This window comes from Lissotriton helveticus, chromosome 1_1, assembly GCF_964261635.1.
Source record: "Lissotriton helveticus chromosome 1_1, aLisHel1.1, whole genome shotgun sequence".
Taxonomy (NCBI): Eukaryota; Metazoa; Chordata; class Amphibia; order Caudata; family Salamandridae; genus Lissotriton; species Lissotriton helveticus.
In genome coordinates, this window is record NC_136057.1 from 90,822,391 (window position 1) to 90,837,554 (window position 15,164).

Genomic DNA, 15,164 nt, shown 5'->3' on the forward strand with positions numbered 1-15,164 from the left:
TTGTGATGTCTCACCTCTCATATCCCTGCTCTGATGACAAACCCCTCTTGTGATGTCTCACCTCTCTCTTATCCCTGCTCTGACCACAAACCCCTCGTGTGATGTCTCACCTCTCTCATCCCTGCTCTGATCACAAACCCCTCTTGTGATGTCTCACCTCTCTCTTATCCCTGCTCTGACCACAAACCCCTCGTGTGATGTCTCACCTCTCTCATCCCTGCTCTGATGACAAACCTCTCTTGTGATGTCTCACCTCTCTTATCCCTGCTCTGATCACAAACCCCTCTTGTGATGTCTCACCTCTCTTATCCCTGCTCTGATGACAAACCCCTCTTGTGATGTCTCACCTCTCTCTTATCCCTGCTCTGATCACAAACCCCTCTTGTGATGTCTCACCTCTCTTATCCCTGCTCTGATGACAAACCCCTCTTGTGATGTCTCACCTCTCTCTTATCCCTGCTCTGATGACAAACCCCTCTTGTGATGTCTCACCTCTCTTATCCCTGCTCTGATCACAAACCCCTCTTGTGATGTCTCACCTCTCTTATCCCTGCTCTGATGACAAACCCCTCTTGTGATGTCTCACCTCTCTCTTATCCCTGCTCTGATCACAAACCCCTCTTGTGATGTCTCACCTCTCTTATCCCTGCTCTGATGACAAACCCCTCTTGTGATGTCTCACCTCTCTTATCCCTGCTCTGATCACAAACCCCTCTTGTGATGTCTCACCTCTCTCTTATCCCTGCTCTGATGACAAACCCCTCTTGTGATGTCTCACCTCTCTCTTATCCCTGCTCTGATGACAAACCCCTCTTGTGATGTCTCACCTCTCTTATCCCTGCTCTGATCACAAACCCCTCTTGTGATGTCTCACCTCTCTTATCCCTGGTCTGATCATAAACCCCTCTTGTGATGTCTCACCTCTCATATCCCTGCTCTGATGACAAACCTCTCTTGTGATGTCTCACCTCTCTCTTATCCCTGTTCTGACCACAAACCCCTCTTGTGATGTCTCACCTCTCTCTTATCCCTGCTCTGATCACAAACCCCTCTTGTGATGTCTCACCTCTCTTATCCCTGCTCTGATGACAAACCCCTCTTGTGATGTCTCACCTCTCTTATCCCTGCTCTGATCACAAACCCCTCTTGTGATGTCTCACCTCTCTCTTATCCCTGCTCTGATCACAAACCCCTCTTGTGATGTCTCACCTCTCTCTTATCCCTGCTCTGATCACAAACCCCTCTTGTGATGTCTCACCTCTCTTATCCCTGCTCTGATGACAAACCCCTCTTGTGATGTCTCACCTCTCTCTTATCCCTGCTCTGACCACAAATCCCTCTTGTGATGTCTCACCTCTCTCTTATCCCTGCTCTGACCACAAACCCCTCTTGTGATGTCTCACCTCTCTCTTATCCCTGCTCTGATCACAAACCCCTCTTGTGATGTCTCACCTCTCTTATCCCTGCTCTGATCACAAACCCCTCTTGTGATGTCTCACCTCTCTCTTATCCCTGCTCTGACCACAAACCTCTCTTGTGATGTCTCACCTCTCTTATCCCTGCTCTGATGACAAACCTCTCTTGTGATGTCTCGCCTCTCTCTTATCCCTGCTCTGAAGACAAACCCCTCTTGTGATGTCTCACCTCTCTCTTATCCCTGCTCTGGTCACAAACCCCTCTTGTGATGTCTCACCTCTCTCTTATCCCTGCTCTGATTACAAACCTCTCTTGTGATGTCTCACCTCTCTTATCCCTGCTCTGATCACAAACCCCTCTTGTGATGTCTCACCTCTCTTATCCCTGCTCTGATGACAAACCCCTCTTGTGATGTCTCACCTCTCTCTTATCCCTGCTCTGACCACAAACCCCTCTTGTGATGTCTCACCTCTCTCTTATCCCTGCTCTGACCACAAACCCCTCTTGTGATGTCTCACCTCTCTCTTATCCCTGCTCTGATCACAAACCCCTCTTGTGATGTCTCACCTCTCTTATCCCTGCTCTGATCACGAACCCCTCTTGTGATGTCTCACCTCTCTCTTATCCCTGTTCTGATCACAAACCCCTCTTGTGATGTCTCACCTCGTACAAGAGCTCACGCCTACGGTACAAATATCAAACTTGTAACACAGGAGGTTCAAGGGTCAATCAATGATTCGACCCATATCTCAGTTATCCAAGTGGAAAGGTGGAATACCAATAAGGACAGATCAAGTTGCAAGAATCTGAGAATTTTAGTATTCAGTGCTTACACTGTAGCTGTACAGCGAGGAAAAACAACTGTTCATCATATAAAAATGTACATGAAGAATAAGACCTTAGAACCTTTCAACAGCAAAGTACATTTCATTGGCAATGTGGCTGTGAACATGACAAAATCAGGTGGCAGGAAGAGGAGAAAGAAAAATATAAAAGCAAATCATGATAACATGGTTAACAACAAGGAGAAATAACATGATCCTACTAATGTAGAATCAGGTTATTTCTCCTTCTTCTACTCAGGAGTCTGAGTGATGTTGCAAGTCCAAGAAAATGACTTCAAGATATTCGTTGCCGCTCCTCAGTCAAACAAACACATTGGACAAGTGCTGTGGTCTTCGTGCAGGATCCTCCCATTCGCTCTAATAACAGCCCAAGTACCCGCGTCCCATTGAGGTTTACTACAAAAATTAAAGACTCAGGTCGAGATGGATGCCTCGAAAAGCTATTCACAAAGTTATCTTACACCTGTGAGTACACTACACATGCTAGGACGCTCCTAGAGTAACTGTGCTACTTTTAGCTATTCACCAATACGAGTGTAAAGTTACTCAAGACCTGCGCGTCACCACGTCATTAAACCGAGGTGGGGCAAAATTTACAAATGTAACTTACTACATCCAAAGTGGAGCAATAGAAAGTGAAACACCAGACATAACCCTCCCTTATAAAATATTGAAGACAGACACTTAAAAATAGAACTAAATAGGAAATAAAGATAAATTGCAATTATTTATTGTGCCTGCATATACATATATTCAAAAGAATGTTACAAAATTACATACATTTTAAAAATAATTACTTCATGATAAAATATGAACCTTTTAATTTAAAAAAATATTGTAACAATTTCAAAAATAATTTCAAATCATTCTACACATAACTTTTTGTAAAGCAGTGTCCACTCAACAGATACGTGAAGCAATTCTCAGTACATTACGAAAAAATACAATAAATACATTTTAGGTGGTATTTTTCAAAACAACTCTTTAAAAAATAGTTTATTTAACCCATTTAAAATTAATTACCTATTTAATTAAAATACAAGTTCCAAGAGTTGTAGCATTTTTTATTTTGTTCTATATTTAAAGTATCTAAAATGTATTTACATATATATTTCACATAAAAAGGACATTTATTTCATGTTTAATTAACTTTTTACATTTTTCTTATGTTTTTACAGAGCGAGCCCCAATTAACCCCTTCGACGCTCATGACGAGCTCAGCTCGTCATGAGGTACGCCTGTCGTACGCTCCTGACGAACCGCGGGTTTTTAAAAAACTCAGCGTATGGCGGGAAAATGTGCCGCACGCATGAGGTTAAGTTGAATCTATTCAAAATGATGACTTTTTTCGTAAGCTTAAATTAAAATGTTCCCACCTAAAGTAACATTTGTATTATGTTTTAATAACTATTAAATTGTACTTTACAAAGTGAGGAAGGCAAGGGGAACATGACGACAGGTTGACGCCATTCGCAGGGAGCTCCAGGGATTCATCCTGCTTATCTCACACATTCCACTATCTACTACTGCTGGAGACCTACCTACATTACCCTCCAGTAGACTGTTCTTCAGATCTTAACCTCTTTCTGGCTCTTCCTGCTGTTAACTTAATTTTTCTGATTAATTCATTGGCATTCTCTCCCCTCCCTAAGACTGTGCATCTCATTATTACACATAACCTTCAACTTGGCGGGGAATTTAAACTTAACAGGAGGCTCCCAGATCTCTTCGCTCCTCCATTTTCACGCCAGCTTAAGCCTCGCCAGATTCACAGATCTCCTGCTTTGCTTTTCAGTTTAAAAAGGTTAGATCTTTAGCTAGGACGCTAGATCAGTCAAAGCTTGGCCATGTGTATTCTGGTATGTTGACATTCCTGAGTGCTGAGAAATGTTTATATAAGTTCGGGGATCTAAAATGTTCTAAGGAAGTGAGTCTGAAAGTCCCTTTGTCAGCACTCAAGGGCTGGGTGCACTTAAGGAAGAATCTTGGGAACCACTGCTATACAGACTGGGACTTCTGCGTGGTTGAGGGATGAACTCAGTTTCCCACTACAAACGTTAAACTTTAGCACCTGGGGGGGATCTGCGGTCGAGTGACACCTCTATTGCAAGGAAGGCCCTCCGTTGTTATTGCAAAGGGAAATCTCCAAGTTGAAATAACTGCAGCTTTGTTCATGGTGGGCAGTTCAGGGAGTAGCAAAAATAGAGCACTGGGAACACAAAACCCTCTCAAATGAGAAGAAATGGATTCAAAAGGAAGTATCTTTGTGGTACTGGGGCATGGTGGTTGCAGAGGACAAGAAGAATATAGATAAAAACCAGATATGGGAGAAAGACCTGTTGTAGCTGGCTGAGGAAGACCTCTGGAAGTATATAGAAATATTATTGCTAAAACAGTAAAGTCTGTACGGCTGAAGCAAAACCATCTCTTCACTCTCCCCAGAGTCCACTGGACACCCCAGAGATTGGCTAAGTTCTCCCAAGTAGTCCCAGGTTGCAGGAGGTGCAGTGTGACGGGAGCAGACAACAAGCATAAGTTCATGGCATGTGAGTCAACTAGACCTAGCGTGTAACAATAAAGAAGCTGCAAAGCATAGGACTCCTTTTGTAACCTGCAAGAAAATCCTATTTGTCCAATAATTACACCATAACTTTGCTGAGTTGAGGCCGGACCGTCTAGTGTATAATACCATTCAGCAAGACATGCAGTCGTACCTAGAGTAAGGAGTATCTGAGTCCATCGACTAGGATAACTAGAGTTGGACAGCGACTGACAGTGGAATGAGGATAAAAAAGATAAATTATACTTTACTATAAATTTAATGCTGTATTAGTGCTTAAATTAAAACATCTTAAAATAATTAAAAAAATTCTTTTTAGATATTTTATGCCATTAAATTCCATTGATTCAGATTTGTAACTAGTTTACAGTATTAAATTTAACATTATTTCTTATAAGATTTTATTTAGCGGCCCTAACTCCATTATTATTTAGGGAGGGTGTTGCAGTTCCAGCGGATGGCTATGTGTGATTTGGAGTACATTAAAGACTGTTTTAGGTACATTATGGCTGGAGTAACGTCAGAAGTGTGTCTTGTAAATAGAAATGGGCTTACTCCTTTGTGGGAGAGTGCTTGTTCTTCCCTAAACTCCTCCCTTAGCCTCTCACCTTTATTCATAAGTATTTTCCATTTTACAGCCACTCCCCTCTGTCCCTTCCACATTTACTACTAAAAGGTATACTAAAGTGTGGAAACTGGGCAGACAAGGCCGACAACTCCAACCAGAAAAAGATGGGAGAGGCACACATAGGTTTGTGAATCACATTTTGTAGTACTATCCTATTGCAGTTCATGAATAGGCCTGACTATCGGTGAGACTCTCTTGGATGTATCTGATGTGATTCTAAAGCTCGTGGGTCAGTTCTCAGCAGATGGGAAGCAGGTTCTATTTGTAGCAAAAAGGAAATGATAATAGTGGATCATTATAATACTAGGCCGTGTCCCCTCAGAACAAAAGTGTTTAGGACTATTTATGGTGAGGCCAAGAATGGTTTGCATAGGGTTGGCCCTGACTGTAGTTGCACAAAGACTAGAGAAAGATGTGGCGGGATGTTGCAGAGAGTAACTACCAGTCGTTCCATCACTTTTAGTTTTTCTCAATGATCAGCCCTACGTGGCACAGGCATTAACAGAGTGTCGTTCCCAAGAGACCCATGACAAAGGGACTCCTGCTGCAGCTCCCTGGTGAGGCTCATTTATCCTAGAAATAGTTTGAAGTTACTTAAATTCCTGATCATAGGGGTGTGGCCTCAAAGTTCAGGATTAACTCGCCCTTGTGAGTTGGTGCCATGACTTATTAACACTGGGAGCAAAACACACAGAATGGAATGAAATCCAAATAGTTACTAAGGAATAAGGTTAATTCAAGCGTTTCCATCCCTCGCTGTGTGTTTTTCTCAGTAGACGGTTTGTAGGACAATCAATAGATTGATGTCTTTGAGGCTGCCTTATGTGAATGTTCTGCAATAATGAAACCTCCTCCCCAGGGGTTGACACAGAGCACCTTATACTCTCCCACACTGATTCTCTCATGTACATGGGTTGCATTTATAATGGAAGTTTTTGTCACATTCAGAGCACTGATAAGGTTTTTGCCCGGTATGGATTCTCTCATGTTGAATGAGACTGGTCTTATAACTGAAACGTTTTTGCCATTCCGAGCACTGATAAGGTTTGTACCCAGTGTGTGTTATCTTATGTCGAGTGAGATTACTTTTCTTATTGAAGCTTTTCTGGCATTCAGTGCACTGATAAGGTTTTACCCCAGTGTGAGTTCTCTCATGTTTAATGAGACTGTTTTTTTTATTAAAGCTTTTCTGGCATTCAGTGCACTGATACAGTTTTAGCCCAGTGTGAGTGTACTCATGTTGAGTGAGAGAGGATTTCTGCCTGAAGCTTTTCTGGCACTCCGAGCACTGATAAGGATTTAGCCCAGTGTGGACGTTCTCATGATAAATGAGCCTGGCCTTACAACTGAAGGTTTTTTGGCACTCTGAGCACTGATAAGGTTTGTCCCCAGTGTGTGTTTTCTCATGTTGAGTGAGATTACCTTTCTGACTGAAGCTTTTCTCGCATTCTGAGCACTGATACGGTTTTTGTCCAGTGTGAGTTCTCTCATGTTTAGTGAGAGTACCTTTCTCACTGAAGCTTTTCTGGCATTCATTGCATTGATAAGGTTTTTCTCCGGTGTGGCGTCTCACATGTACAATGAGAGAGGTTTGGTAACGAAAGTCTTTCTGGCATTCTGAGCACTGATAAGGTTTTTGACTAGTGTGGATTCTTACATGTTGAATGAGGGAGTATTTGTGAGAGAAGCATTTTTGGCATTCAGGACACAGATAAGGTTTCTGTCCAGTGTGAGTTCTCTCATGTTTAGTGGGGTGGGATTGATAACTAAAGCTGTTCTCAGATCCATTACTCTTATTCGAGTTATGTGAATCTTCATGTTGGGTTTGCTCCTGGACACCGGCCATGATAAGACTGAATCTGATTCCAGAGTCTGTACTCGTTTACGTTATACTCCGCATTAACTTCTAAAATAAACGGCAGATGCTCTTCTTAATATTTGTATTTAGCTAATTAAAGCTTTTATCTGGAGATTATTTTCCTACTTTTAAAGGCAGCATGGCTAACCTGTTTTATAAACTTTCACTGAGGAGCCCCTTATATTTATTAAGATGGATTCATTTTCTCCAAGTTCTGCCCTGGTGAGTTCCCTCAAGTTGAACTAAACTCAGTTTGTGAGTCCAGTTTTTCAGATTCGATTTCTGAGCTTTAAAAGCCCTGATAAGGTCTTTGGGGTTTAGTGTTTATCGTTTAAGTATATTTGTTCATATAAGTAATGACAGGTGATTAGGGCACGCCAGGGTGGCTTTATGAATTAGAAATACATAGCCGTGCCCCCTTTCAAACTTTGTGCCAGGACATGCTTTGCCACTCTATGGCTAAGGCAGGTACATGATCGACTTTGGCGGTCCGGTACACTTTGAAACTACTTGGATCAACCCAGGAGACCGAGTTGGTGGGGACAATCTTTCTATATTAAAATGGAATGGCACTTGACACAGAGCATTTACAATTCATTTTTTTAAAACAATGTCTTCTCTCCTCAAAGACGTAGACAAAAGCTCGCTCCTTTAAACTGCTGTTATTAGTCTTTCTGACAATTGTGTCACTCTGCATTTCGCATAAACCATCAGACAGAATTTACAATTCTGATTATTCTCAAGTGCACTGTGTGGGTATCCATTGTTGGCCAATGTTCTTTGTTCAACCGATCTTGAAATATTTCTTTTAAGCGAAAATATTTTTACAATTAGTAGATGCAGATTTTCAATTTACACTTGAGTTCTATTCATATTTCAGAGGCTCTTCAGTCTCAGTAACTGGCTCTTGGTAAACATTTATCGTCATTTTTCTTTAAATATTTGACAACAAATTTACATTCAGCCATTTCTTCCGCTCTAAATTCATCACCATTACTGGCACTTAGAATACGTTTCTCCTCTAGAGCTCGAGAATGTTTTTAACTTTCCTTAAAATAATCTTTTATGTTGTGTTTGACTAAATTAAAACCTTCATTTTTCTGTTGACGCTTCAGTCACCTGTAGAAATGGAGATAGAGATTGTAAATGAACACAAATAAAAAATATTTATGACTTTGTACTTTGCAGCAAGAAAGCATTTACAGAAGCAAGATTGGTAATCCGTTTGAGTTGCATTTCTGATAGTAGTGAAAAAGCTCTTTGACACTTTGTAGAAAGGGAGCTTGGAACTACTGGAACTCAAGGATGTGAGAGCAAAAGAAGTATATATATTAGGAAGAAACACAGTTAGACATATATTCTGACACAGATTCTGAGATGCAGACAACACCATCAATTTAGACTTTCTGTGGCAACGTCTGGCATCATATTTGTAATAGTTTTAATGAATTATCAGATGTTCTTTACTCCACTGCACACTTGGAGTGTTCATTATTTCCTTGTTCTATTTGTGAGAAGTTAGCCTGGCATATGATGTCCACTAGTTCTAGTGGGCACCTTGCACCGGTCTAATCGACCCTTATTGATGGTGGTTGTAAACTCAACCTTATAGAAAGCTATCCTAGTGGTAGCATGGACCAGCAGTCTTCAGGCTAAGACTTCAGTAGGCGAGTTAAGCAAGGACACCACAAAAGGTATATATCAAATATATATGTATTTAATCTAAACACAACCCCTCTGCACTCTTTATGAGGTCAGAGGTAAAAATACAATACAAGTCACACAGTTAATATACGGTAAACTGCACAGTATACGTTATGTCCTAGGGGCCTCGCAAACCATATACTAAGAAAGTGGTATAAGTACCACATGAGAGTTAGAAATCAGGCCTGGGGCCTGTGGAATCGCTGGGGCTACACTAAACAACCAAAGGTTAGGAAGTAGGAGGCCCATGGGAGACGCGTGCAGTGTCTAAACACAGATGCGGGTTACCATTGACTTTCTATGGGAAACAAAGTAGTTACAAATATGCAATTTAAGGACTCTTTCGGATGGACAAGGATGGAACCCTGTTAAACTAGGACACTTTGAGAGTCAAGACCCATGGGAGCACCCGAGTACTTGTGTAACCTCACCCAGGGAAGTCGGGTGCATAGGTGTCTTTTCGTGTCGGGTTTCTACATCGTTTTCTATGGAGAGCTGCAAAGAAGTGCTGCAGGCAAACAGAGGAAAAGTGTCCGGGTGGATCCAAGGATGGATCGGTGATGTGAAGAACCTGAAAGCAGAGGGGACAGAGTCTGGGTCACTAGCAAGTGACTAGGAAGGTACCAGGAAGGAACCAGGCGATGTCGGGTGCTTGAAGGTGAGGAAGGTGAGTTTGTCTCTTCAGCCATGAGGTCCAGGAGGCATCGACGATGACCAGGTGCTGGATTCGAGCTGTCCCCCAAAGGATCTAGATGACTGCGGTGTTGGTATCTGGATTGGACCCAACAAGCCTTCTCAACCGCAATCCATGCAGGATGTCAAGATTGGCTCTGTTGCAGACCAGCAAGGTCTGTGGCGCTTCTCCTTTTCAGGGCAGCTGGAGCAAGCCTGGAGCAACCAGGAAAGCAAAGTAAATTCAAAGATGGTGTCTTCAGGGGGCTCACTAGCCAACAGGCAAGGAACCGGGAAGACGCATCGAGCGCAAATGCAAAGGCGGGGCCCATGGGACAATCGGGCAGTGTGGGGGCCGGGCTTTGGTGCAAATGGTGCTCGGGGATGGGGCTTCTTGTACCCCAATGCACAACTTACTGAGGCTTCAGGAAAGGAGTGCAGGTAGCAAAATGCAGGATGTGCAAGATGTCCGGTCCCACGTCTCTCGTGTCTGCCAAGGGTCTCAGCTTTGCTGTGGATGTGGGTCGAGGTCAGAGAAGTCTGGAAGTACAGTTATTGTGTCGCAGAGTCTTCGGATTCCGACGGGAGCCTTGAAACTGCAGACCAGCAAAGTTGCTGTCGGTGCCTGTTTGCACAGGGTGGTCACTCCTTGACCACAAGGGAGATGTCTTCCTTCTTCCAGTCAGAATGGAATGTCGAAGGTCCAAGATATGTCTTTCAAAGATTCGTCCAGGATAATCTAAAGTCCTGGGGACAGAGCTCCTATACTAAGAAAGGGGGCTGGATTACCTGACTATGTCCCTCCAATAGGTGGACCTGAGAAGGGGGTGGTTACACCCCTTTCCCTTTGTCCAGTTTCACGCCAGAGCTGGGGCTGGAGTGCCCCAGCAACTGGTTTGAACCGGGCTATGCATGGAGCACCTTGTGTGCCCCAGGCAGTGTCTAGATGCATTCACTGAATGCAGCCCTCCCTGCCCCAATACACAAAACCCCTGTCTGGGGAGGTGCTGGCACCTCCCTGGACAGGAAACCTATTGTCCAGGCTGCCCTTACTGGAGTTCCCCCAGCAACAGGAGTCAGACTCGTGTCCGTGGCAGCAGCATCCATTTTGTAATGCTGAGGCTCTGTTTAACTTTAACCGGGTAAAGCAGTAACTTACATGTCTTCTCCCTCTAGAAGGGTGGAATGCTATCCCCGCCACCAGAATTGGCGGGGGGGGTAGTATTCCAAAGTGTTTGACACCTTACACGACATGTTTTGATAAAGCCAAACCAAAGTTAGCATTAACCGTGCGGATTATAATGCACTTAAGAGTATATGGTATGGTATTCCTCGCCTCTTGAGGACAGACTGCTGGATGGCCATCTTCCGGAAAAGGCCAACTCGCTAACGTACAAGAAACTCATAAACCACACACCAGACCTGCTGATGGCCCTAAGGGGAAAATGGGAGGCAGGTGGACTCAAAATTGATGACGAGGAATGGAGAGAGGCACTGGCATCCCCTAGAGAGATAGCAATATCTGCCAAATTGCGCCTCATACAACTGAAAATCCTGCACCGAGTCTACCTGTCTGGCACAAGGATGGTTCTTATGGGTCGTAGTGAGAATGGGCTCTATCGCAGGGAGTGTGGGGAGATAGGCACCTTCCTGCACATATTATGGGAGTGTCGAGAGATACAGGCCTGGTCCCGTGTGTTGCTTTGTATGTATGAGGTGTGGGAAGTGGAGCTGCGACCTGAGGCAAAGAGGTGTCTCCTCAATATATGGGAGACCTCAGACGTTTCATGAAGGGGGAAACTATGGGTCACATTAGGTCTAGCGATTGTAAAACGGAATATTGCGAGACTGTGGGGGGCGGAGGTACCTCCTACTCTTAGCTCCTGGAAAAAATACATGGACTGGAGCATGATCCAGGAGAAGACAGTATATGTGGCTCGGGGGTGCCCGCGGAAGTGGCTGGCGATATGGTCTAACTGGAATGAGTATAGGGGAAATATCTGTGAACCTCCATCGACTGCCCGTGACGAAGAGCTGACCAATCTATGATCATGGTAAATATCATCTAACCAGAATTTGATTATGACTTGACTGAAGCTGTAGTCCAGATGATTCTTTGATGTATTTATGTACTAGCTGCATGCCTTGGAAGTGACACCTGTGTTTGCTTTGCCTTTTGCAAATAAAAAGATATTGTTAGATCCGGCCTCGTGGCGTGGTCCTCCCCGACCCGTGCACCACACCAGGCCCCTGATTATCACGGCCTACCCGACCATTCCCTCCATGATCCACACCCACGACACTGGACTTCCCCGTCCTTCCCCCTCCATCTTCCCAGTACCGGACGCACCCAAACCCTATAGGCCCCAAAGGCCCCGGTGCCATTCCCCTGCACCTAAGATGGCCGCCCCCGGCCCCAGCACGACCTCGGCCCTAGACGCGCCATATCCAACTGGGGGGTAGAGCGCTCCCCGTGAGCGAGAGAGGGAGGAGTAGTTCGATCACACCTCCCACCTCCCCTCGAGAGATGGTTTCGATCGCCCATCCGGCCTCCCTGAGGGCTGGCTCCAAGCCTGCTGCATGTCTGGGATCCCTCCAGACCCAATTTGAAAGGATGAAAGAGGCCGCGTGGGAGGAACCCCCAACAAGCGGCCCCCAGGTGCCAAGACCTCTGCCTGCGAGGACTCCCGACATCAAAGAGGAGCGGTCATATATCAAGGGGAGCTCTGGGACGATCGAGTTAGTTGAATCCTGGAACTACGAGAGCCCTGCTGACCTCGTCGCGGCTCCTACCCGGCAGAGAAGGACTTCTGCCCGAATCCATCTGAGCCCTGCAGACATCGTCGCGGCTCCTACCCGGCAGAGAAGGACTTCTGCCCGAAACCACCTGAGCCTGCTGACCTCGTCGCGGCTCCTACCCTGCAGAGAAGGACTTCTAACCAAATCCATCTGAGCCCTGCAGACATCGTTGCGGCTCCTACCCGGCAGAGAAGGACTTCTGCCCGAACCTACCTGAGCCCTTCAGACGTGGTCGCGGCTCCCTTGCAACCTTGAGAACACCTGAGCCCTGCTCATTCGATCGCGGCTCCCCTTAAGACTGTAAGAACTGGCACATCCTTGCTCGAGCCCTGCGGACATGGTCGCAGCTCAGAGACTATCCTGGTCCGGCTGGACCCAAGATCTACTCGTATCCCCCAGCTCGAGGATTGAGAGCTGTGCGCCGGATACGCACCTGCATCTACCTTGAACACTAAGACTGTCCCGCTACCCTAATCCCTACCGAGACTCTTTGAGCCCTTGCTCTACTTGTACATAAGAATCCTGCGGATCATAGAGATCCATTGGTTTGAGATATAAAGAATACGTTCTCCTGAAAACCTACAGTGTGGTGTCCCTTTGTCGAGTGGTGCTAGCTCAGCGCGTGCGATCTTAGATTTGAGACTCTCCCCCTGAAGGGTCTCCCGCCAGTGCTCGGCAGTGTTCCTAGGAGAGGTGGGTCACAGGGTGGTCAGGTACATATTCTGGCCTCCACTGGGATCGCCCTTCTAACAGATATATTTAAAAAAAAAGAGTATATGGTATGGGTATATCATAGAACAGCTATAAGGAGATGGTTCCGAAAGCTGCAGAGGGGCTCAGCTCATGCCAGAGCACCCTCTCACATAAAACCAAGCACTCTGCCTCCAGGATTGACGAGGCCTACCATAGGAGTGGCTTATAGGTGTATATGTGTCTATATGTAAAGGTAGAAATAGGTATACTATATCTAAGTAAGGGGTGATTATACCACCTTACCCAGGCTGTGTGAACAGACCTGCGGTGTCAGTTTGGAAGGCAAACCAGGGGTGCCAAAATACATGCTGCAGCCCCTGGACGGCCTAGGGTACACCTATGCACTGGGTACCTATGGTACACTATTCAGGTGCTCACAAGAGTGACCCAGTAACCAATCTGGTATGTACCTAAAGTACATGGTATCAATTTAGAGATCAATCAATCAATCAGGAGTTTGTTAAAGCGCGACTACTCACCCGTAAGGGTCTCAAGGCGCTAGGGTTGGGGGGGAGTTGGGGGGGTGCAGGTTCCATTCCATCAAGGAGGGGGTCTGTCGAAGAGCCAGGTTTTGAGGTTTCTTGCGAAGATGGGGAGCGATGTTGTCTGTCTGAGGTGGAGCGGAAGGGCGTTCCATGCTTTGGCCGCGAGGAAGGAGAAGGAGCGGCCTCCCGATCTGGTCTTTCTGGTGCGGGGGACCACAGCGTAGGAAAGCTGGGCTGATCGTAGGGTCCTTTGGGGTGCGTGGAATTTGAGTCGGCTGTTCAGGTTTGCTGGTCTGGTGCCGTGGAGGGCCTTGTGTGCGTGGGTGAGCATCTTAAAGGCGATTCTCGCCTCGACGGGGAGCCAGTGGAGTGAGAACAGCTGGGCTGTGGGTCTGATTAGCAGGCGCACAGCCACACTAAAGTCGAAAAACCAGAGAATCACAGCAAAAAGTGGGGGTGACCATAGGAAGCAGACCCTACTCTCCTACACAACCCCCCCCCACCCCCCAACGCAGGGACATTAAACTAACCTTGACCAGTTGAGTCTTCATGTTCTAAGTGGAAATATCTGGAGAGTCCATCTGCATTGGCATGGTCTGTCCCAGGCCTATGTTCCACTGTAAAGTCCATCCCCTGTAGGGAAATGGACCACCTAAGCAGTTTGGGATTTTCACCCTTCATCTGATTTAGCCACACGAGGGGCTTATGTTCTGTCTGAATCTTGAAGTGAGTACCAAACAAGTATGGCCTCAGCTTCTTCAGTGCCCAAACCACAGCAAAGGCCTCCCTCTCAATAGCTGACCAACGTTTCTCTCTAGGGGTCAGCCTTCTGCTAATAAAAGCTACTGGCTGGTCTTGACCATCTTTATTCAGTTGTGAAAGCACAGCCCCTACCCCCAACTCAGAAGCATCTGTTTGGACAATGAATTCTTTAGAGTAGTCTGGACTTTGCAGAATAGGAGCAGTGCACATGGCCTGCTTCAGGTCATCAAATGCCTTTTGACAGCTTACTGTCCACTGAACTTTCGTTGGCATTTTCTTTGAAGTTAAGTCATTCAGGGGTGTCACAATGGATCCATACCCCTCGACACATTTCCTGTAGTACCCAATCAGGCCAAAGAAAGCTCTGACCTGTGTCTGGGTGGTTGGAGGAGTCCAGTCCATTATGGTCTGGATCTTGCTCTGCAATGGTTGAACCTGGCGTCCACCTACAAGGTGGCCCAGGTATACAACCTGACTCTGCCCTATCTGACACTTGGTAGCCTTGATAGTTAAGCCTGCCTTCTGCAGGGCCTCCAAAACATTCTTCAGATGGATCAGGTGATCTTCCCAAGTGGAGCTAAAGATAGCAATATCATCTAGATAAGCTGCACAGTAGTCATCCAGACCTGCAAGGACTTGGATCACCAACCTTTGGAATGTGGCAGGTGCATTTTTCAGACCA

The 15,164-nt window shown here is 45.7% G+C and overlaps 1 protein-coding gene across 1 annotated transcript in view; it reads right to left on the reverse strand.

Moving 5' to 3' along the window:
• Positions 1-2,977: 2,977 nt before the first annotated feature.
• The window catches only part of LOC144755458 (uncharacterized), an 83,052-nt gene continuing 70,865 nt past the window's right edge, over positions 2,978-15,164 (reverse strand). The window contains exon 4 of the mRNA XM_078644452.1: positions 2,978-8,426. Within this exon, the coding sequence (XP_078500578.1) occupies positions 6,351-7,295 (945 nt within the window). The 5' untranslated portion in view covers positions 7,296-8,426 and the 3' untranslated portion in view covers positions 2,978-6,350. The remainder of the gene's footprint in view (positions 8,427-15,164) is intronic.